Source organism: Cryptomeria japonica, chromosome 8, assembly GCF_030272615.1.
Source record: "Cryptomeria japonica chromosome 8, Sugi_1.0, whole genome shotgun sequence".
In the NCBI taxonomy this organism is placed as follows: domain Eukaryota; kingdom Viridiplantae; phylum Streptophyta; class Pinopsida; order Cupressales; family Cupressaceae; genus Cryptomeria; species Cryptomeria japonica.
Genome location: NC_081412.1, coordinates 42070462 through 42095412, shown reverse-complemented (window position 1 = coordinate 42095412; position 24951 = coordinate 42070462). Strand labels below are relative to the sequence as shown.

At 35.1% G+C, this 24951-nt stretch overlaps 1 protein-coding gene across 1 annotated transcript; it reads right to left on the bottom strand.

Moving 5' to 3' along the window:
• Positions 1-17487: 17487 nt before the first annotated feature.
• Positions 17488-18361, bottom strand: LOC131026763 (RING-H2 finger protein ATL74). The gene has a single exon (XM_057956752.2). The coding sequence runs from the start codon at positions 18150-18152 to the stop codon at positions 17631-17633; it is 522 nt and encodes a 173-aa protein (XP_057812735.1). The 5' UTR covers positions 18153-18361; the 3' UTR covers positions 17488-17630.
• Between the last annotated feature and the right edge of the window lie 6590 nt (positions 18362-24951).

Genomic DNA, 24951 nt, shown 5'->3' with positions numbered 1-24951 from the left:
AGAAATTTGGAGGAATTGATTATGTGTTGCATTTATGTTTGTCATTGATGTCAACACTATCTTGTTTGGTTGTCTACCAGGTTCTAGTAGAGTGGTTGGTTTGTGATTTTGATCTAGAGATTATTCTCCAATATGTTCAGTGTGGTGGAATTAGTTTGGTTTGGTCATTCATGTGTGTGTCACATTCAGTTGGTTTGGGATTTGGTGATCTGGAAGCTATCATATGTTCTAGTAAGCCTTTTGGTTATCGGTAAGGGTTTTATCGGTAGAGCTTTGTTGAAGATCTTTTGATGGATTCGATAAGTGGTGTTGGTGCGGTTTCTAGAAGGTTCTCGGGATGCTGATGGTGATCATGTTCCTATTCCAATTGATCAATGATGTTTCATTTAGCACCAGACCTAATGCTATTCTGTTAGGTTATGGACCGGTTTATGTAACGTGCTGGTGGATTCTCCCAATGCGTTACCGATTGGATTTATTGTTTGGATAATGTTGTTTTAGTTTTAGGCCGACTTGTGTTATCATTGGTTTGCGGGTTTATGTAATGGATTTATTGTATTATCTTATAGGTGGTCAACCTCATTGTTTAGGTCCCAGGTTGGTATAAATATGATGTAAGATCTCTTTGTAGATTGTGGCATGTGGCAAGGATGATTATGGGATTATCTGTGTGCGAATAAAGTTGTGATCATATGCAGAGGATTTGGTCGATCATAGGTGATCGAATTAGGTTTGTGAAAAGGTTTAAGACCTCTAGTATTGAGCTTAACTAGAACTATACTCAAGCATAGGAGATGCTATTCTTGTAGTTCATTCTTATTTTTGGATTGTAGTTTGAAGATCTTTTGTAGTCAATGAGTCTCCTTTTGTGATGATAAGTGCGCTCTAGGCTGTTGGCCTTCCTACATGTGCAAGCCCTTTTTATGTGATATTTATTCATTTGATCAGTGGATAGATATTGTGGGTCTCCAATCCCACCGTGTTTTTTCCTCATTGAGGTTTTCCAGGTATAAATCTCTATGTTATGGTGTTCATCTATGTGGTTGCATTGTTACTTCTTGTTATTTGCTTCTATGCATACCCGTTGCTAAGTTGTTATGTTAATAAGGTTAAAATTAATCATTCTGGGAGAAAACTGATTCGCCCCCCCCCTCTCAGTGTTCTTTGATTCCAACATGGTGTATGTGTGAACAAGTGATTCATTCTTCGACATTGTGATTGAGCAGAGATTGGTGTTGCAAAGAAGACAATTTTGCTTAACCGGAATTGCCATCAAACATTTAGAGATGCTATTATTGCAGTTCATTTTTTTCGGATTGTAGTCCCAATCTTATTGTAAGTTAGTGAGACTTCCCTGAGGGTTGTAGCCTTTTGGGTCATTATCTTTTAAGAAGTGAGCTCTAGGTAGTGTGCCTGAATGCATGTGCATTCCACATTGTAATATTTACACATACTACTGCAGAGTATCATCTTATTGTGGGTAGGTTCCCATCATGGTTTTTCCCTTAACTCGGTTTTCCACGTCAAAAGATTGGTGTTGTGTGTTGTGCTATCAATTTGCTTATCTTTGTTATTGTTTTTGTTTATCAGATCTATATTTGTGATTAAGTTTGTTGATTTGGTGAAAATTGATTCACCCCCCCTCTTAGTTTTCCTTCATTGTTGTTGCCAAAAATTGGTATCGGAGCTAGATCCTCCAGAAGAAGCTTAATCGCTTGGGGTGATTTGGGAGGGCAATTGGGATTGGAGGTGTTATCTTTAAGAAGGAGAGTCCAAGATTTGATGGAAGTAACTATGCTATATGGAAGAACCTGATGGAAGTGCACTTGAGATGTCTTGGAGAAGATTATTGGAAGATTACAAAGAGTGCCTATTCTACTCCTTCGAATGGATCGATTACTACTGATGAGATCAAGGAATATGAACATAACATTAGAGCAAAGGAAGCATTAATAAGTGCCCTGACTGATTCAGAGATGACAAATATAATGGGACTTCAAACATCACATGAGATTTGGGAGAAGCTTGAAACCTTGTATGAAGGAGATAAACAAGTGAAAGTTTCTAAATTGTAGATTTTGAAAAGAATATATGAGATGCTGAAGATGGGGGAAGATGAGAATATAAATACCTTTATGGCTAAGGTGAATGATCTTTTCCTAGGTATCAAATATGTTGGTGGAACCCTTGAAGAAGATGAAATTATTGCTAAGGTGCTAAGATCTTTGCCTCATGCTTATAAACACAAGGTAGATGCTATTGATGAGATCCGGAGTGTGACTATAATAACAAGAGATATGTTGGTTGACAAGATTGCTGCATTTGTGCTGAGCGGATTTGGTGAATCACATGGAAAGTTTGAGACAACATTTAGAGCATCTGTATCTAGAAAGAAAAAGTATGATCCTGAAGAATGTAGAATATCCAGATATGAAAGAGAAAGGAGAGAGATGGAAGAGTAAGAAAGAGAATTGGATGATCTTGAAGCATTGATTTCCCAAAGATTTCCTAAAGGAGCCGGTAAGTATGATAGAAAATTTCCCTTGAAATGTATCTCTTGCAATAAGGTAGGAAATTTTGCTTCTAGGTGCCCGAAGAGAATGGCTCAATATGATAAGCATGATGAATTTGATAAACATGACAAAAATGATAGATATGAGAAGCATGAGAAGTATGCTAAGCCTTACAAGTTTAACTGGAAGTATAAGCATCAGAAGAACTACTATTATGTTGCTGATGAAGGTGTTACAGATGAAGAATGAGAAGGAGATGAAGTTGTGTTTCTTTCCATTAAAGAAGATGGACCCATACCTATTGATTTCACTAGCTGAATTATTTCTTGGGGGTTTTGTCAGACAAAATCAGTTGAAGGACAAATAGGTATGGCTTGATGAGCTAGGAGCTAATTTGTCTTTCAGGATAAATTAAATTGTTAACAAAGATGACACCTCTCTGTTTGTTAAAACAAATGAGGAGATAGAAAAGATAAAATCACATTACAGTTTTTTGGAATTAGAGGTGAGGAAAATAAGAAACTCTTGGAAAAGGTTACTTAAGTTAGAGAAAAAGATTGTTGGCTACTCATGGCCTACTGATGATGTGTTTCAAGAGTGGACCAAAAGGTATGCGGTGCAAGAGGAAGATGCTCCAGAACAGTTGGAAGATGCTCCAGGACAGTTAGAAGATGTTGCAGAAGAGTTACCAACCGAAAAGGCCGTTGAGACAGAAAAAGATTTGTAACTACTTCTTGAAAGAAGCTATGGTTGTAACTAATTTTCCTTAGGGATGTCCGAAGCTTGTATGCATCCATAATGTTATAAATGGATACTAGGACAGAGGAAAAATGATCACAAGAATTTGTAAAGAAACTCTGCAGAAATTTATCTGTGTTTTTTCTAATGTTTCACAGAAAACTATCTAAGTTTTGTAAGATTTTCCAAATTGAATATAAATATACAAACCATTAACTTTGAGTCTTAAATTGAATATAAATATACAGACCATTTACACAATAAGTCCTAAAGAAATATAAAGACTCTGTAGCCCAAACAATGAAGAAAGGCACTAGTCATCTATAGAATACAATTCATCAGTTCACATTTCATTTTAAAGCAATAGGAGTAGCTGAGTAGGAAATATAGAGTATACTATAAATAGTGTATATACATAAATTTCAAGCACAAAAATCGAATAATTTCTACAACAACAATCTTGAACTCATCTGCTATATCTCCATCCTGACAATTTATGCCATTCTGAGATGCATTAGGTTAGTCTCAGTCACTAGAACACAATTTGCAACATGCATTAGGAGTTGTCCTCCTTACAAATAGTGCAACATTAAAAATGTATTATCAAAGCTACAACCACAATTCAAAGAGGAAGCTTACAAATATAGGACAAAGCTAGGTATAGTCATAATTCAAGGCAAATTCATAGTTGAAACTCAGTCCAAAATAGTGAAGAAGTGCAACAAATGACATGAGAAGTCTAAAGAAGTATTATAGCAATCATGAGTCAAGGATTAATGAAGAGATTTTTTGCATCCATGATACAATCCTTAAAAGCATCCATGATACAATCTCAAACACACTTTTTACTGTTCTCTTGGTGATTTTGCCCAATTGTGTATGTCTTGCTTAAGTATGAAAATGGCATTTTGCAGCTTTCCACTGACCATGTATTTGAGATGTCTTTGATTTAGATATGGCATGAGCTTAGTCGTAGAGTGAGACTAGGGAGTTGGACCATCTCAACCATGGTGCGCCTGCATATGTATATAGTTTTATGTATTCATTAAAGATTTTCATTTAATTTTAATCAACTAAAGAGCAATATTCATGACTTACAAGTAATAAAAAAACTTACAAGGATGAGGCATATTCATTACTTACAAGTAATAAAAAAACTTACAAGGATGAGGCATATTCATTACTTTTGCAGTCCTACCTTGGATATCAACACTAGAAGCAACTCATATTGTTCGTGTACAAACAAGACAATATGGGATTTCATTATACCCAACAACTTGTGGTGTTGTTGTTTGTGTTGGCTCCACTTGCACCCTGCAATTAAGATTCAATATATATATTTCAATAAGATTAACTGTGCAACATAATGAAATATTGAAAAGTGTGTTACCTTGTTGAGCTTCGCTTGGTTTCGAGAATAACTTAATATTCTCTACTTAACAGGGCTAACCACGTGAAGGTGGAAGCTCATTTGGCCCCTCCCCCCCCCTTAACATCACTCTAAATTCCCCGCTAACATCTTATAACATTCATTCATTAATTCTTTCTACCATTAATAAAATATAGCATTCATTCATTAATATCACATAACGTTCATTAACACATAACATTGATTAACATTAATTAACACACAACATTCATCAATATTAATTAACACATATCATCCATAACCATTAATTAGCACATAATTACATTCACTAACACATAAAAATCAGTCATTATCAAATTAGTTAGATTAAAATCATTTCTTTCTTTATTTTTTCTTTGAAGCTATGAAAAGACTAAGTGGAACATCGGTTTCTTCATCATTTCCCCCTTCTGCAGATGTTCCGCCAACTACTTGTGATCTCAATGTATGCCTAGTGCTATACTAAGGACGAGGACACTGAAGCGAAGGGGGGTCCTCTGCAATAACAAAGAAATGGGTTAAATTAAAAAAAATAAAATTATTGTTACAAGTATTTCATTAATTTAGAGAACATAATTGTCGTGCTCTTTACCTGATGGGGCCACATCATTTTGTGTAGCCTCAACCTCAACATGCTGAACACCCTCTAGATCATCTGGAGTTGAAATACTCAAGGTTACATTAATGTTGAACACCAGTTGCAACTATATTTGTTTAAAGCAATAACAATGGTCCTCTTTACCTGAGTGGGGAACATCACGTTCTTGAGGTTGTGTACCTAGATCATGCTCCACTTTCTCACCACCGACTACATGCTCTAAAATATTAACAAAAAAGGTTACATTAATTACTACTATAATTACAAATTAAGATATATATACTTGTATTAATAGCTAAATAACTAAATTTGAATAGCAAATGAATACCTCCACTACTGGGATGCACATCCGGACCTTCATGTGTAGGTGGTGTTTCACAATTAGCAGGCTGCATTCCAATGACATGCACATTGTTATCATTGCTTGCTTATTTAAAACAAATATAGTCACTTTATGTTGGAACTCAACATCAATTAGATTATTGGTAAAGTATTCAATTTGAAACTTCCATTTACCATATTTACTTGTGTGACGGATGCACTCAAATGTTGTGTATGCCCACTCAATTCTCATAGCCAATCAGCCATGGCTAAATAGCCTTGCTGGTAGGCAATTCTCTTGTCATCTTCTGTAGGTGCTCTATTGAATTCAGAGCCCTGCATTTTTGATTGGTACCATGAATTTTGCTTGCATTGTTTGATAAAAAAAAAATGTTTGCAATTTATTAATATTTTGATGCAATATTTCATTTACATGAGATACTTACAATTCGTGTAGCAAGTTTCATGTAACCACCAGAGCTGAGTTTGTGTTGCCCGAGCTTTTCTTGACTTGCCTTGGTTGCCTTTGACGTGTCACTCAGTCTATAAAAAGTTTGAAATATGTTAGATTATATAAATATAAAGAGTAATTAATTAGTACATAATTACATTCTTAATAGTATCTTGTACCTTCTTCTAGCGTCTAGTGGTGTATTTCCTTTCAATTCTCTCCTTGGCATCCAAAATCAGGTCCTTCCACTCCCTCTCTGGAATTATGGGGGGACACTCGTACTTTAGGTTCCTCTCCAAATGGGTCCTGTATTGGTCCCTCACATACTTTAGATATGTGCCAACTTTTTCAAGGAGCTTGGTTTTGTAAAAGGTGTCATTTCCAAACCACTCAACCATTTGGTTTGTCAATTCATCTTTTAACCTTTTTTCTTGGTCATTCCACCTTTTAAAGCAAAAACAAACCTGTTTGATTCAGAAATGAACTGAATCTACATTTATTACTTGAATAATCGTTGCATACATGAAATAATGGGAATATAGTGAAGAACCTTGCGAGGAACCTTTTTTGTTATTTGATCTGTTCGATATCTACTGATATGACATTCAGGTAATTCAGTTCGAAATTCATGTTCTTTGTGATATATAATATGGTCATTGGGACAAGAATCTATTGCTTGATACTCCATTCCAATATCTTTCATAACGACAGATAATTCTCAGTATGAGCGAGGTAGAATATTTGATGGTGGTAACAAAAACTCACCTATCAATCTACAGCGAAAAAATATAATTTGTCATAATAAAGAATATTAATGGTACAACATGATTCACAGTTTATTATGACATATATGACATACCTTAACATACGTGACATTGTTATGTTGGATAAACCATTCATAACCTTCAAGTTCACCAATGACAATACAACGGAGAGAAGAGTTGCCTGCGAGCCTTTGTAAAGGGCCTCAGATGCCTTCTCAAGTAGAGGGACATCATGAACAACATCAAGGTCATCTTCATCATCATGATTAGCTGCGCGATTACTAAATGAGTCATGGATCAATGTATTTGTACCGTCATCTTCAATTGTGTTTTCTGGCTCATGATCGCCATCTTCCATGGGATCATTATCTTCAGCTTCGATATTCACACCTCCATGTTCATCCACTTCGAAAACCATATTCTCAGGGTTGTGTTGATCCATACCATGTGCTCCGGGGTGCTCGACCTATATAAAATTGATAAACATAAATAAACCGTGATCATGATCTCATCATCACGTGATTTATTATGTATATAAATTGTCGCCACGATATAATGAAAAAATTACCAATGGATGATAATCATGTCCACCTTCAATGTGACCATGCAACCTACAATGTTTCTTCACTGTTTTGATTAGAAGTCTTCTAGTCTTTAACCCCTTACAAATTTTGCATGGACAATAACATTTTCCATCACCTTTTCTTTTCAAGAATTTTGCATGGACAATAACATTTTCCATCACCTTTTCTTTTCAAGTTAGACCACAATCTAGCAATTGTCTCCTTATTTTGTTGTTCGCTGATATTGTCTAACATGGTCTTTCTTCACAGGCAAGAAAATAGAAATTATCATCATTGAACAGAGCATCTTATTGAATTTGGATTTCTAGTTTGCTTATGGTACATCACACAACATGGAAAACAAGAAATACTCAATAAATAACAGGATTCATTGATCTAGTATTATCACAATATGCACTTGGCCTTCAATATTTTCTCCTCTTAACATTGTTTATCCATTACTTGTCAAGTACAAAACTCTAAAACCTGTGGCTATTAAAATACATAAGACAACATTGTAGCATCTTATAATCATTTGTTATAAAACCAAAGCACTTGGGAGTGATTCTTTTGTTTGTCATAGTCCAGGAAAACGGTGTCTACTGGAGCCTTGAATAACTGACTAGAAATATTTTTAATTCCTTTTCTTTTTCCTTTTGATTTTTTCACTGTCACTTCCATCCTCTGAATCAGATGCCCTCGATCTTTTCTTTCTTCTTGTTTTTTCATACTCATAGTCATGCTTTGAATTATTTTTCTTTCTTGGTGACTCCTTACTGCTCTCACTGTCAGTTTCACTCTCAGAATCTGAGTTTGATGTATCAAAATCTGACGAATCTGATGAACTAGAAGAATCATCATTAGAGGTAGATTCATCTGACACAGGAATAAACTTTTGCTGCTGCATTACAAGCCTTGGCATATTCTTCAAATACTCATGTAAACTCTCACTGATACCACCAAGACCAATAGAAGTAAAGAAATTGATAGAAAACCGTGAATTTTTGGGATTGTCCTTTGGAGAAATTGAATCAAAAGACTCCTGCATTGTTGGATCATTCAACCTTTCATTACACAACAATATACCAAGCTGCTCTGCCAGCTCCTGCAAGAGAAGCTTGGTATAAAAATATAGGAAGAGGAAGTTGTATCTTCCTCTATCAGACGTATATAAGCAAGACAATGCCATGGAAGAGCATCTGTGCCAAGTAAGTGGGCCAAAAACTTTGCAACATTACGCAGTTTATTTGTTTCCAGTCTGTGTATCATAGAATACTGTTGTACAAAACACTTATAAAAAAATTCCTCATAAATTTTATTGATCATACAGAATCTTTGCCCAAGAAGACCATAATAACGAAGGTATGTTCTCTCTTGACCAGGTTCAAGCTTGATCTTTAGTAGCCAGCTTCCTCAAAATCAACACTTGACATGATTGTCAAATAAATTGAATGTCTTAAATTGACCAATTTTGTCTCTGTCTCATCCTGTATCATCATCATCATCATCATCATCATCATCATCATCATCATCATCATCATCATCATCATCATCATCATCATCATCATCATCATCATCATCATCATCATCATCATCATCATCATCATCATCATCATCATCATCATCATCATCATCATCATCATCATCATCATCATCACCATCATCACCATCACCATCACCATCATCATCATCATCATCATCATCACCATCATCACCATCATCACCATCATCACCATCATCACCATCATCATCATCATCATCATCATCATCATCATCATCATCATCATCATCATCATCATCATCATCATAACATCCAAACCAGCTTCTTGATCAAGTTCATCTTCTAGGAAAACTTCATGTGTTAACTGATCTGGACGCACAACTGGATGACCCTCAAACTTAGCTTTGCGAATTGCAAAAAGGCCTTCAATTAAAAACTGTAAATCTTTCAAAAATCCCATAGAGACCTTTGGGTGAAAGGTCTTGCAACAAAGAACCACATTCTTTCACGAACCCAACAACAACCTCTACACTGTCATCTGTGGGGTTCTCTAGTAAAAGGGTGAGAAGTTCCAAGGTAATGATCTCATGTGCAACTTGTTGATTCAATAAATGAGCTATGAATTTGGTTGCTGCTATCAACATGTGTTTGTCATTGCGTTTGTATGCCCTCTTAAGCTGCAAAATAATTCTTCACAAAAGCAGATTGTCAACTTTAGGAAATTTTGTATTTACCACAACAACCAACGCAGCAAAAACATCTGTAAATCCAGGGGATGCCATTTGGGATTTCATACAAGACCTACAAAATAGACCCCTCCCACGGATGAGATTCTTTGCAAACAACTCTGGAATGATGTTCTTGATGTTAGATGCATTTACCTTGTTTACTAACCCATTGATACTCTTCCGAAGGGCTTCCCATGTCATGCGCTGGTATTCCACATTGCTCTTGTCTTCCACATCTTTCATCATTTGAGCCAGCTTAAATGGGGGAATGTAAATACCCCCACTTCTTCCAACACCCTTCTCAGCTCCTCTTACAACACCTTCGCCATTCCCATTCTAAGATGGAGTAGACACAACACCAGATGTTTTCACTTCCATTGCCTCTCTGTCCCTCTTGTCCCTCTTGTTTCCAGAAGCCCCTTTACCACTTAATTCGTGCTTATTTCTGTACATAAACCCATTAGGAAGCATGAGTTTTTGCATATAAGCTTGCCCAAATATTTTACAGTTATTTTTCATCAAGATTCCCTTAGGAGTTGGTAGATCTTGCTTCCATACTTTAATTCTATTTTCTCAAAGGACAATCCTAAAAATCCATGCATTGCAAACAACTTTTTACACCTTTGTTGGTTGTGGTGGCATCACAGAGAGTTTACATCAATAAATGAGGAACATGCCAATGCTTTTAATGCAACAATAGAAGTCTATCTCTAGTGAAACCCCCATGATCTTTTGTTGGAGTATAATTTGTTATATTCTAGAAAGGGTCTTGTCCTTTGTTGATGTGATATTCATCTACCTCAAGAAATAACTGTTCTTTTCTCCAACAAGAAGTGGAGCTAAATGAAGATCTAGCACCATGAAATGAATCCTCAAAAGGATTACTATAGCTAGTTTTGGTAGATAATGATCTGGGTAAAATACTAATGTGGCTTTAGGAAACATTATGTACTAGCTTAGCATACTCTAACAACTTTGGTACGACATGCTACATCCAATTAAGTCTCCATCGGTATCTCTATTGTGTTTATGGATTGAGATTCAATGTACTCTTTTTATACACAAATTTTACTTTCAACTGAGTAGGTTTGTATGTACTTACTTGTCTTTCGATTGTATTCCTATTTCAAGAATTTCTTCTATTAACAAATCATTTGTTGTAAGTTGTACAAGTGGAAGCTTGAACATGCTTTCCATGCTAGCCTTGTTGATACGTTCAACACCATCTTGTGAAACAAATCTTTAGAACTCCACTATTTCATTGAAGAGTGAGTAGTAGGGACAATCTAGGACACTTACAGAGGTTTTGCAAGAGAGATAAATAGACCTAAATATTATGGCTTAATAATGATCAATAGATAAACAGATAAGAAACTCTCAATATCAAAATGACTCTCAATTGTCTTTACTAGAAATGGATAGATCTGCTAATAATGGCTTTATGACTGTATGTCAACTTTAGACTCAATCCAAGAAGAGCTAGAACTAATATGCGATATCTAGATTTATGATCTCTATAATATAACAATCCCATAATTATGTTTCCATGCATCTATACCACAACACAAACATCATGCTAGTGTTGAGCCATAACAATTGATATCCTAATTATAGAATGTGAAATATGCACATAACTATGAATAAAGATTAAGAAAAACAAAGAAAGATGCTTATTGCAAACATAAATGACTAATGGACAAGAATTGAATTCATTGTAGATAGTTTTGAATATCAAATTCACTTATTTGTGTGCATTTACTAACTCATGTACTTGTGGCCAACCATTTATCTCTTTCATAAATTAAATAACATTAAATGGCTGAGTAATTATGTTTTAGTTGAAATTGAAAATAAAATATTTTATTTCAGGACAGCTCACACTATTCCCTATCATATTTTAGATTCTCAGTTTTGTTAGTAGTGGTTTGATGTCTTTGGAGCTGATCATTGCATTTCTTTAGTTACGTTTGCCAGCGTACTCCCAACCTATGCCAAAATGGGAGCTTTGGAACAGGGTATGGACATCCATCAAAGCATAAAAGATAGAGGAATTTTGTCAGATGTAGTTGCAACTGCACAAAATGGATTTGTTGAGAAGGCTTTAGAAACTTTCAAGCAAATGAAATTGGTAGGTGTAAAGACAAATTCCATGACCATTGCTACTATCCTCCCTGCCTGTGCCAAAATGGGAGATTTGGAACAGGGTATGGACATTCATCGAAGCATAAAGGATAGAGAAATTTTGTCAGATGTTGTAGTTGTAACTGCCCTGGTAGACATGTATGCAAAATGTGGAAGCATAGACAACGCATGTGAACTGTTTGATAGGATGCCTGAAAGAAATGTTGTCTCGTGGACTGCAACAATTGCTGGATATGCACAAAATGGATTTGTCAAAAAGGTTTTAGACACTTTCAAGCAAATGAAATTGGAAGGCATAAAGCCAAATTCCACAACCTTTGCCAGCATCCTCCCTGCCTGTGCAAAAATGGGAGCTTTGGAACAGGGTATGGACATCCATCAAAGCATAACATATAGAGGAATTTTGTTAGGTGTTGTACTTGCAAATGCCCTACTAGACATGAATGCAAAATGTGGAAACATGGACAAGGGTCGTGAATTGTTTGATACGATGCCGCAAAGAGATGTGATCTCATGTGAACAATCGACACACATGTATACAGGAGGAAGGGATTGCTGCTACAAAATTGAACGCTCACTCCTCAATCATAGTTCTATGGTTTTACGAGATTAAACTAGGACAATTAACCACCACATGTATATTTTTTGCAACATGAAATTAAAAACTAGGGCAATTTGAATCTACCTCCTGCGCGGGATTGCCTTCGACGCGGGTTTGATGTTCTTGGGGGTTGAAGTCACCACGGATGCCTACGCAGGATTACAATTCACAAATGAATTCCCCACCTCTTTTTTTATTTTGTAATGGCCGCTGTCATCGGAATTACGACGAACTCGAGCACTTTTTTGAAAAAAAGAAAATTCTCATTGCTAATGCCTTCTTCGTCGAAACCAAATGGGAAATTTCCGTCGGAATTACGACGAATGTAGGCAGTTTTAAAAAAAAATCAAATTTGGCCACAATATACCTTCTCCATCAGAAACCTCAGTCGAAAATCTAGTCCAAATGTATTAGTGCAAGTTTGGCCAACGAAGTCTCAACAAGATTTGAAACTCTTTAATGTAATTTTTCCTTATCTTGAAACACCCTTCAATTCCTTGCAACCAAAAATTATCGACAATGATAGTGGGATAAATGCACAAACTATACCAAAGATCAAGGCTACCAATATAAAAAATAAACAATCCAAAAGAATAGGGAGATTACAAGGCATTGTCCAATTAATCCCCCACTTGTTCAAGAAGGTGCTAAAATTCAGTAGAAAAAATACAATGGAGAAATAGATGGTTATCATCATTAATATTAGTTTTACAAAGATAAAATCTAGAGGGACCCTCGTGCCCCAAAATCCGCAGTTTGTCCTAGTCAAGGCCCTACGCTTCTAGGCCACCCATAGGATGGCATTGGATTTAAGTAGGTTGTCATTATTTCACATAATCTTTGTTGTCCTCTCATGCATACGAATCTTATTTTAAAATAATAAGAAATAAGATAATTTGATTGAGATGGCTCCATTGGCACTTCCTTTCCACACCTTTCTATCACCCTTGCTTGAGATACGATAGCCTTCAATCTTGTGTTGAATCTCTTTACTGACATCAACCATCCCACTAGATCAATCTCCTCAAGAGAAATCCACCTCCGCTAGTTAGGATCATCAATCATATAGTTTTTGGCAAGCTTGCCCAACATAGGTTCCAGAAGCCTAGCCAAAGGCCATATGTGCTAAATATCTTTGAAGGCAACCTCACTTATCCAACCATCCCTCCAAAATCTTACCTTGTCTCCATTCTCGATTTGCCAAGAGAGGGATGGCCTAAGAAGTATACAACATGCATTCGTAAAAAATTAAAAATACTAGAACCATATGGAAAAACACAATAGGTGGTAAACATGTTCTCTGGATCATACTAAAGATATTTGGCTTCTAAAACTTTGCTCCATAAACTACCCTACTCATCATAAATTCTCCATGCAAGCTTGGTACCTAGGGCTGCATTCATTTGTTTGAGATTTATAATTACTAAGCCATTGAGTTTCTTGGGTTTGCAAATTTCATTCCACTTAAGTAAATTATTTTTGAAGGCGTCACTCGAATATCTCCAAAAAAATAATTGTTGCATTTTTTCTAGGGCCTTAGCTGCCTTACTGGGGATTCAGAAAATGGACATAACATAGGTAGAGACTGAAGTCAAAGAGGAATTGATCAAGGTGATTATCCTAGCCAAAGACAATCATTATTTTTTCCGAGAAGCCAACTTGTCTTGAATTTTAGACATCACTTTACTCCACTCCAACTCTAAGATTCTCTTGTTGACAAGGTGCATTCCCAAATTAGTACTAGGAAAATAATCAACCTCAAACCCAAGGATACACTTGATATCGAATGTCTCGACACATAAATATTTAAGGAAGAAAAGATTTGATTTATTGATGTTAACTTTTTGCCCCGCAACTACCTCACATGACTTTAAAACCTTTTTAAAACGATTAGCCTCCCTATCAAAGACTTCCCTAAATAGCAATGTATCATCAAGAAAACGGAGGTGAGAAATATTGGGGATACTACTAGAGTTTTGAAGATCCTTGACTCCTATCCACTTCCTTCTTCAAATCTTTGCACAAAACCTTAACAATTATAAGGAAAAGAAAAGGGGAGAGGGGATCCCCCTGCATCAGCCCCACACCCATGTGGAAGAACTTGGAAGCAGTACCATTGATGAGAACAACATAAGAAATGGTGAATATACAACTCTTCACCTAGTTGCACCAATCTTTGCAAAATCTAAACTTTCCCATCACCTTGATGATATCCTATTGTCGGCAAGATATTCATATCTAGTTTGAGAATCATCCCATCTTTATTCTTATTTTTGATGGAGTGTATTATTTCATGGGTCAAAACAATGCCATCCAAAACCTGCCCACCTCTGAAAAAATTGATTTGTTCTTCTAAAACAAGAACTTCTTGTGTTTGGTGGCCATTTCTTTAGAAACAATCTTATAGATATCATTACACAAGGCTATAGGATGGGTCACATCAAAATACTTCGACACATTATTATTGGGGACAAGAGCTAGATAAGTGGACACATTTGAAAATGACCCTCTTGCATCTACACTCCTCCACAACAACCCACACATCTTCACCTACAATATCCTAGAATCTTTTGGAAAACCCTTTTTAAAAACCATCCAAGCTGGGAGCCTTATTGGCTCAAAGAGAGAAGGTAACACTTCTAATTTCCTCCATAGAGAAGGCAACCATAAGCTTTTGGTTCCCAACATCATCAACCAACCTAGGGATCAAGTTGATCAAATCTACCCAAGCCTACAAATTCACCATAGGATAAGCACCCAACATATCTTTGAAAAATCTCTCTCTCTCTCTCTCTCTCTCTCTCAATTGCTTGGATATCTTCCACAATCGACCCTTTAGGCAAGGTGATCTTGATGATTTTGTTAAGCTATCTTTTGGACTTAGTTGTTAAATGGAAGAATTTAGTATTTTTGTTGCCTTATTGCAACCACTTGATTCAAGATTTCTGTTTTCAAAAGATCTCCTCCATCCTTAAAATCCTATTGTGTTCCTCAAGACTATCTATTTCCTTGTCTCTAAGATCAATAGTTAGGCCGGTCTGAGCAATTTCATTCTTAGTCAATTTGATCCTCTCAATGTACCGATATCTATAACATACATCTTTGTTTAATAATTTTTTGCAACATATTTTATTCATTATTAATTTTCAAATGAAAATAATTAAAATTTAGAAACATATTTTTATATAATGCATAACTCATTTTGTATATACAAATTGAAAGGAAAACACATCAATTTAGAAAGGCTTTTTTAATTTTTTTTTTCATTGTTTGCTATTTGCACACATATTGAACACAAGTCTTTATTTTTTATAATAAATCTATATTGATTAGAAAATAGAAAAAAATATTATAATTAAATAAGATATACCAAATCTATAATTTTCAAAAAGATTGGTGCAAAGGGCACTTTACTATAAAATTTTACATTATTATGACTTCATCGATCACATAAATGTGATCCAATTTGGTATTTTGTGTCTAATGAAATATTTCCATGTGGAGTGGAGGGCAAATAGTAGCACATGGAATTTGTAAAGTGATACACATATACATGTTGAGAATTTCATAAGCAGTAAACTTACTATATTTTTCTTGTGTTTTGAGTTTACGACATAGTATTTTTCATAAATTATTAAATGAACTTATGTGAACCTCAAATGCGATACACTTTTATGCTTCCACTGATTTTTCTTGTTATCTCCATGTTACATAATTTTACAATGTTAAGTTTACATGCCACAATTAATACGCTCACACAATTTTTATGTCTTACTTTGTGTCTATGATCCTTGGCATGCATACATCCTATGATTACATGCTATGACCCTTTTCACACCCACATCCTTTACATCCTATTAACACTTCTGTGTTCCTTCTCTTACATCAATGGCTAGATCCTTATCATATCATTTTCCTCTATATGAAGCAACCATATTTATGTTTGTCTTCACACTAATCTCTTACTTATGTGTTATTACAAGATGTTAATGACAAATATTTACAATATGTTTGTTGTGCTTTCATGGTTTTTATCTAGCTACTAAGACAATCCTTATGTTTTTATTTGCTTGTTTTGAAGGTAGCTTTGTTACACATGCCTTGATGCTTATCTCCAACTTATGTGGTTACATCTTATTTTTTCTCTACCATATTATATTATCCTTATCAGTACCATGCATCATTTTTCTCTCCTTTGAACTCCTTACATATCTATAATTGATGCAACCAATTGGAGGGGGCCCATAAATTGTGAATAACACTTTTGATGGTTGATGATTTAGATGACATCTTTCATTAATTAGAGACTTGTTACTGTATTTATTTAAATTTATATCATTTAGTAGAGACTTTCCTTAATTTCATGGAGTTTTATTGTATCACATTGTCATAATATGTGGGTTTTTATTGAATGACTACATTACATAGATCATTTTCTCATTTGCACAACACATGGAGCTTTTCATGTCGATTTTTTAACAAGTAGAATTCCTTATCCCTTTTCTTTTTTTCTCATTTTTTGTGGATAGTAAAAAAGATTTATAGCTTGTGCTTACTTAGATCATATAGAAGTTGCAACTATTACATACTTTTTGTTGTTTTGTAAGTTTAATGAAAACCTCTTTCCAAGGAGAATACAATAAGGATACTTGTATCCTTTTAAGGACTCGTATCTTTTTATGAATGTATGAATATTCAATTTTTTTTTGATTGATAATGTCCATATATTTTGAAATGAGTGTAATTATTAATTGTTAGATTCACATGCACATTAAAGTGGATACAAAATAGAATGAAAAAATTAGAACAAGTGATGCCATTTCTCATTTGGTTTTGTCCCCACCTTGATGAGAATGTCTTAATACAATAAAATATTGACAAATGAGATACTCGTGCAATGTTTGGTCCACAACCCGATTCTAATGATTCTAATGCATCATTATTCTACCCCCATTTGCACATTCACAACATTCATTCCCCATCCTCAAGATCCCCAACTTATTGCTTCAAATCATTTCCATATCACTCAAGATTTATCCGCATTATATACTCAAGGAGCACAAGAATAATCCCCGATACGAGCTAATGTTCAACATGCTGTCATATCATAATATATAAATATATCAAATGAACACAATTACACACAAAAATATCACATCTTAACATAAGAATAATTATATCTCATTTCAATTTTAAATAACATTACAGAAATCAAATTTACATAATCATGACATAGGCCAAACAAATTTACCAAACTCATTCAGAGAAGCCAATTTGGCAGTCAAGAAAATTGGCTTTTTTATTATTGCACAAGAGACTGTCTACAGGAGGGGCAAGAAGGATTGTGGGCCAGCCATTTGTCAATGCACTCCATGTGGAATCTGTGATTACACTGTGTCACTATTCTCAACTTTTCCCCTTCCACAAACTCTGCCAGGCAAATTGCACAGTCTGTGCCTCTGGATTCCAATTCCCTGCTATACACAACACTAGGCAGTGTGTGAACACTGAATTTCTTCACACAAGTGTGGTTGCCATTAGTATTACCAGTCTGAGCAGTAGCAGAAACAGGGGATAAATTAACCCCAATCATGCCGCCGATCCATCCACAAGCAAAACGTACTAATCTGCTTACGGCCATTGCACAGAGCAGAGAGACAACAAAACCTGCCAGTATTATAATCAATGTACCGTCAAAACTGGACGGCTCAGCAACCTCTAAACTAGCTTTTGGCGAACTTATTGGAGAAGAACCTAAGTGCCCTGTTTTTTCATCTTCCAGAAATTTTCTCCCCATTAGTTCAAAAGGCGAAATTTCATGCATTCTGGAGACACTGAATCAGAATGATCTCGTAAAATCAGGCAAGAAGGAATGAAAAGCAAGAACTTTAACAATTGTGGACAGCAGATTCTGTCATTCTAGATTTCAGATATGTCGAAGATTCTTAAGAAGCTTAATAATGAACTCTTCTGTTTGCAAAAATCTTATAATGAATAAACCCTAAACATATGCATATTTAATCCATCATAATATAGAATACCTGCTGAAATTCAAGTATCCTTGTCGTGCAAAAGAAGCTTGAATTCTCTGAAACAAAAGAAACTTGAATTCATTTCTGTTTGAGCTCTGAAGATCACCATGTGTAATTTGAAACATTACTCCTGTTTGCATAAATCTTATAATGAATAAACCCTAAACATATGCATATTTAATCTATCATAATATAGAATACCTGCTGATATTAAGTAACCTTGTCGTGCAAAAGAAGCTTGAATTCTTTGAAACAAAAGAAACTTGAATTCATTTCTGTTTGAGCTCTGAAGATCACGATGTGCAATTTGAAACATCGATGAAAGACAAAGCTCAATCTAATCCAGAAATAACCAGAATTAACTGATTCCAAAAATAGTTCACTACAGCAAAACGTAATGTCTTGCCGACGTGGAGGCATCCGCAGAATTGAGAAGTAATTCGATTTGCACGAATCTGTTGGCCCCTGTCAATTTTACAGATGGCACTTTACTGTCGTTTAGTGGCCTAATTTTTTTTTCTTGGGTTGGTAATTTATATAAAAATGCGTACGTGTCCCATGTGGATAATGATTATTGACTTTTGTGACCTCATGCTTGGATTTTATTGGAAAATGTAGGAGGCATATTTATTTATTTATTTAAGAATAATTTGCGGAGTAGTAATTGTTAACTTTATTGGACAATGCTTAATGGGGAGAAGAGATGGAGACTTTTGGCCAATGAGTATGAAAGAGCATAATGGGAAAGCTGGTTTAGTATGAGGCCCAATGATTTTAGGCTTATTGCATATGGAAAGTCTTTGAAACCCTTGGATTCTCCAATGGATTTGATGTAGTGGGTGGGGTTAAAAGATACCCTTTATACATTAAAAATAGTTGTTATTTATTTAGATTAAAAAGTTGTTGAAATGTTGAAATTAAATCGAGTAAATTGTAATATATAATTAAATTTTAGGGATGAAATATGATTTTGAATTTTAAAGAATTGATTTGTTGTAGTATTGATTTTGGGAGTATTCTGATTATTTTAGAGTTATAAGCTTGAAGGAATCTAGATTCAATTGTGTTTATCTTTTTGAATCAACGTTTCATATCACACTCCATGATCCATCATCATGATAGTGAGCTAGAAATCATATATTTTATAATTTATAAACTTTAAATTAATTTCATTTAGAGATATTTTGTGGGTTTTATTTTTATTTCTTAGTGGATTCAACCGTGTGTGTTTTTTTTGAGCCATTATTAGAATGTTAGAGAGTTCAAGGAGTAGAAATTAAGAATATTTGCAGACCCAAAGAGACTAAAAAGAGGTGGGAGAGGGAGACGAGGGGTGCATGTACAATTGGAGTGGTGTATGGACTTGGTGAAAGTTCAAAGTTGTGTCGTCTTTAGATCAATTTATCAACACAACTAAATTTAAATATTTTCATTGAAAGTTAATTTTGGTAAACAATATGTTTTAGTAGGACTCACTGTTGGTGTAAATTATGTCTCATAATTACACTTTACTTAAGTCAACTTAAGGTAATGCATTTCATAGTAGTTTGGATATGAGACACTTAGGGAAGTGTGCACATAGGGAAGTTGCTTATAGGAGAAATTCCACCTTTCATGGTCTTATCTTGTTGTCACATTCCACCTTCGGTGGGTGATCCACCTCTTGTGGAATATTTTATTATTTCTCCTACCTACCCCTACTTACCCTTGTTTCTCATTGAACCACATGTCATGATTGTGTTCTCTCATTGCCTTGCCTTTATAAGCAATCTCATCTACATTGTATGTAATAATCAAATCCAATCTAGTTGATCGATCTATCTTATTGCATTATTAATGATATTACAGTTTGTTCTTGTCACATATTATTTCTCTCTTGTTCTTGTGCTTTCCATTGGATTCTAGATCTTGGCTTGCGATAGGCAAATTCTCACATTCCAATTAAATAATGAAATTATTTGAAAAAAAAAATGTTCTCATAACTCCACTTACATAAATCATATTTAAAAAAATTAAACATACTTTCTTTATAGATATATAAGTGCGGTTTTAAAAAATATTAAATTATAATATTTTAATTGGTACTCATATGTTATTTTTTTATTTTACTCAAAGTATGCTCATATTAGATATATTGCATTTGAATCACGATGACGAATCATAGGAAAGCCCTTGGTTTGCACAGGAGGCCAAACTAGTTCGGGGGTTTTGGAGGTCAAGAATTAGAAGATGTTTTTGGTAGGGGGCAACTTAGAGGATGGAAGTCGCCAAACTAGGCTTAGGAGAAACAAAAGAATGAAAGGAGTATTCCCTTCCATAGACAAAATAACTTCTAGGGCCTGCACAAGAATTATAGGGGAAGAGGAGAATGACAGTTGTGGAGACCTGAACAGTTTAAAACCATGGAGAAAGAAAAGGAAGATAGTAGGAGGGTTTTCACAAAGGAATAGAAACCTAAAGTTTATGCTAATCTTGAGGATACAAATAAGGTATGCACTCTTGTGACCTAGGATAGGGTTATTTCTCTCTCCTTATAATCTCAGGTATGGAATTATTCAGTCTCGTGTTTTAAGGAAAAAGCCTTTTTCATCAAATGGGTTGGGGATTGACCTGCCTTCATTAGGGTAAAACAATGGTGTTTAGATGACTAGAAACTCCCTTGCGAGCTCAAGAACATCTCGAATGGCTTCTATGTGATCATCAGAGAAGATGTAATGCTCAAAACTTGGGTTTTTAGCAATGACCCTTTTTTCATGGGAGAGAGGGGATTATTTGTTAAGGATTGGGAGCCAAAGTTTGACCCAACCAAGGCCTCGATTGAGGAGATTCCAATTTGGCTCTAGTTATACAATCTCCCAAGAGAAAATTGGGATTTGGACACTCTCCAAAAGATTGGAAATAAATTAGGGTTTTTTATTAAGGCAGATGAAGCCATTGAAGAGAAATATTTGAGTATGTATGCTAGGATATGCATCAGCTAGATGCCACATTGTTTGTTGCCTAATGCTTTAGAAATCAAAATATACGTTGGAATATGGAATCAAAAAATTGAAGTGGAGGATGTCATGGAACATTATTGGGTCTGCAAAGGAGTGGGGCACTCTGAGGGGCAATCCATGGATAACAAAGGTAATTGCACTAGCTCTAAGGATCTGGTGAATAAAATTTTAAATGTTACAAAGCCTGCTTAGAATAGAGGTCAGGGTGAGCAAGATGCTCTGAGTAAGGTTAAGAATCAAATGAAGAATTACGAAGATATGGTTGACCTTTCCTCGAACATTATTGGTATTAGAAATGAGCTAACTAATCTTGTGACTGAATGATGCAAGCTGGATGTCGAGGATGAAAAACTTTAGAGGGTCATGACCAGCAATGCAATAAAGATTTCGGGGAAGGATGGTTCTTGTTTATAGGCAAAGGGTGGAAATGTTGATTTTCAAAAACTGAAGGAATAATCTCTTATGAATGTAGATAAAAATTTAGTGGAAGGTATGCATAATAAAGAAGTTACAGAATTGGTTGGGGAGGTGCTAGCCAAAGTAGAAGGGGCTATTGTTGCTCTCCAAAAAGGGCTTCAAGATGGATGTTTTGAACAAGTCATGGGCTGCATCAGAAAAGATTGAGTTAGACCATGGAGAGAGTGTGATTAAAGATATTCATGTATCGTCGATTAAGGAGAGGGTGGGATCAAGGACTAATAATTTTGAAGAGAAAGGTGAATTAGAAGATGAATCAACTTGAGAGAGCTCTAAGGAGGATGAAATTTGGGGCTCTAAGGATGAAGTAGCCATCAGAGAGAAAAGATCCATTCTTCAGATTAAATAAGAGATAAGAGTCTTGTAAAGTAGGAGAGGAGAGGGGTTGGGGAAGGAAACATATTCATATGAGGCTGGAGGTAGCAAGGTGTGCAAAAGGATAAAGAAAATTATTTAGCACGAAGGGCAATTCCCTTCTCGAGGGACAATGAAAATCATAACTTGGAATTTCAGGGGCTGCAATGCCCTTGACAAGAAATGATTGATCAAGATGTGCCTTGATCAATTGAGAGAAAATATCACGTTGATACAAGATTCAAAATTATTCTAGGTTGATTCAAAAGGATTTTTTAGATTAGAAGGAAGATGGATGGATATTTGGGTAGATGCCAATGGGATGGTTGGGGGACTTGGCATCTTGTGAAACTCAAACATAGTGAGCCTTTCTAGTGAAATGCATTCTTCTAATTGGCAAATTGTTAAAATCGCATCACTTTCAGATGGATATGAATACATTTTGATTAATTTTTATGGTTTGTTCAAAATGATTGACAAGAAAAGACGTTGGATCCAAATTTGTGAGATGTTACAACAATATGAACAAAAGGTGGTCATTCTGGGGGGAGACTTTAATGCAACTCTTGAAAATGTAGAAAAGAGTGGTAGTAGAGTTGGTATACATTTAGTTCAAAAGGAGTTTCAGAATCTCATCCTAAGGAATAGATTGGTGGAAATTTACCCCAAGAATGGGGCTTTCACTTGGTCAAATAAGAGAGAGGTTTGGTAGAGTTCATATTGTAGATAAATTGGATCATTTTTTCATGGGAGGTCCTTGGGATGAGAGCTCCATAATATTTGAGTAGAGTATTATTCTCTTCCCAAGCTCAAATCATTTTCCTAAATCTTATAATGAATAAACCCTAAATATCTACATATTTAATCTATCATAATATAGAATACCTAATGAAATTCAAGCAACCTTGTCATGCAAAAGAAGTTTGAATTCTCTAAAACAAAAACAAAAACTTGAATCTTGAATTTATTTATGTTTGAGTTATGAAGATCACAAATTGTGATTTTAAACATTGATGATAAATAAAACATAATCTAATTTCGAGATAACTTATTCCCAAAATTAGTTTACTATAGTAAAACATAATGTCTTGCCAATGTGGAGGCATCTGCAAAATTGAGAAGTAATTCGATTTGCATGTGAAGAGGGGAAAAACTGGTAGTTGCATAAATCAAATAGAACACAAGAAAAACATTCAAATAAACAAAAAACCTTTATACCTTGCTTTCTCTTCTTCCTCTGATTGAGCTTGAATTGGAAGTGTACCCAAATAGTCCACTTGATTTTCTCCTTGAGATGGTGGATTGTGGACTGCTCTCCGCTACACAACAAGATTGATTTGGATTGGATGATTGAATAATGGATGGATGTGGCTTAGATGAGGCAAGATTTTGGCATTATGAGGATGCTATGGATGATCTTGGGACTCAAATGGGCAACATGAAATTACATAAAAGATAGATGATTTGTGAGGAAAGGAGACTCCCATTTATAGATTGGAGGGGCCCAAAATAGAGGGTCGAGATTGATCATGAATGAAGGGCTAGGATTGAAAGAAGGTGGGAGATAATTGAGAGGACAAAGTGGGAGATCCAAGAGATTTACCAAAAAGGAATTTCTTGTCTCCACACTTCTCAAGTACACGGGGAAGAGTTCACCAAGTACACTGGGAAGAGGAGAAGGAATATAAAATTCCTTGGGAAGGACAAAGAAATTAAAAATTCCAAGATAATGGTGTAGTGTCATAAAATGTACACCCTTAATTAGGGTCATACAATTCCATGCTTAGGTGCACTTGCCTTAGTGTGTTGCATTTTGAATTTTCAAGATTCCTTTAGACATTTATTTAGTAATTTAATTAAACCTAAAGTCACCTCTTATCATTCCACACATTATAAAATTGGACCCTTAACCCTAAGTATGCCCCTTTTTATTTTATCCTCTTTAATCAATTAATCATTAAGTCCTATTTCAACTTTCAAGGCCCAAATTTGCATATCTAAACACCTTAGATTGTCGCATCAAGCTAGGTTTGACTTTGTAATCATGATACCTTTCATCCCTAAAAAACTTGGAAAAAAGTCGGTTGGACCATGATGATTTGCCCTGGTCCCGACTTTTTATCCCCAAATTTTGGGATCATGTTTTGACGATATTAAAATGTTTAAATCTTTCTTTGTGTGAAATTATATCAATTCTAGGTTAGTCTATGATAAAAAATAAAGTTAGGGTTTCATATATATAACCTTTCCTTTCTTCATTTGAAGGATCCATCTACAAGAAATTGAAGGAGACCTCTTATGAAGTGAAAGCATAGGTTTATGTGGAGTCTAAAATCAAAAAATTCATCATTAATCAAGTCTTAATCAACCTTTTTCATCATCAATGGAAGCTTAGGAGATATTGAAGAATGATAAGGAGATCAACAACTGTTGATCGACTTGTACCTCTCCCTTAAGGTTTGGTATGGTTTCATGTTATTTTCATATCTCTACATGAGATTTATATTTACACATCATTCATTCTCGGATTTATATTATTGCTTTAGATCCATATTGCATTTGTGATTTGAAGCATTTACATTATGCTCAATTAGGGTTTTTACTCAAAATAAAGGGTAGGACTCTAGTTTGCATTCTAGCTCATTAGGATCTTACAAACACATTAGATTCTAGGGTACACACACTTTTAAATATTACATTGGCTATTTGTGGAGGTGGAAATCACCAAAACAAGGGGTTTGACTAAGGAAAAACCCTATAT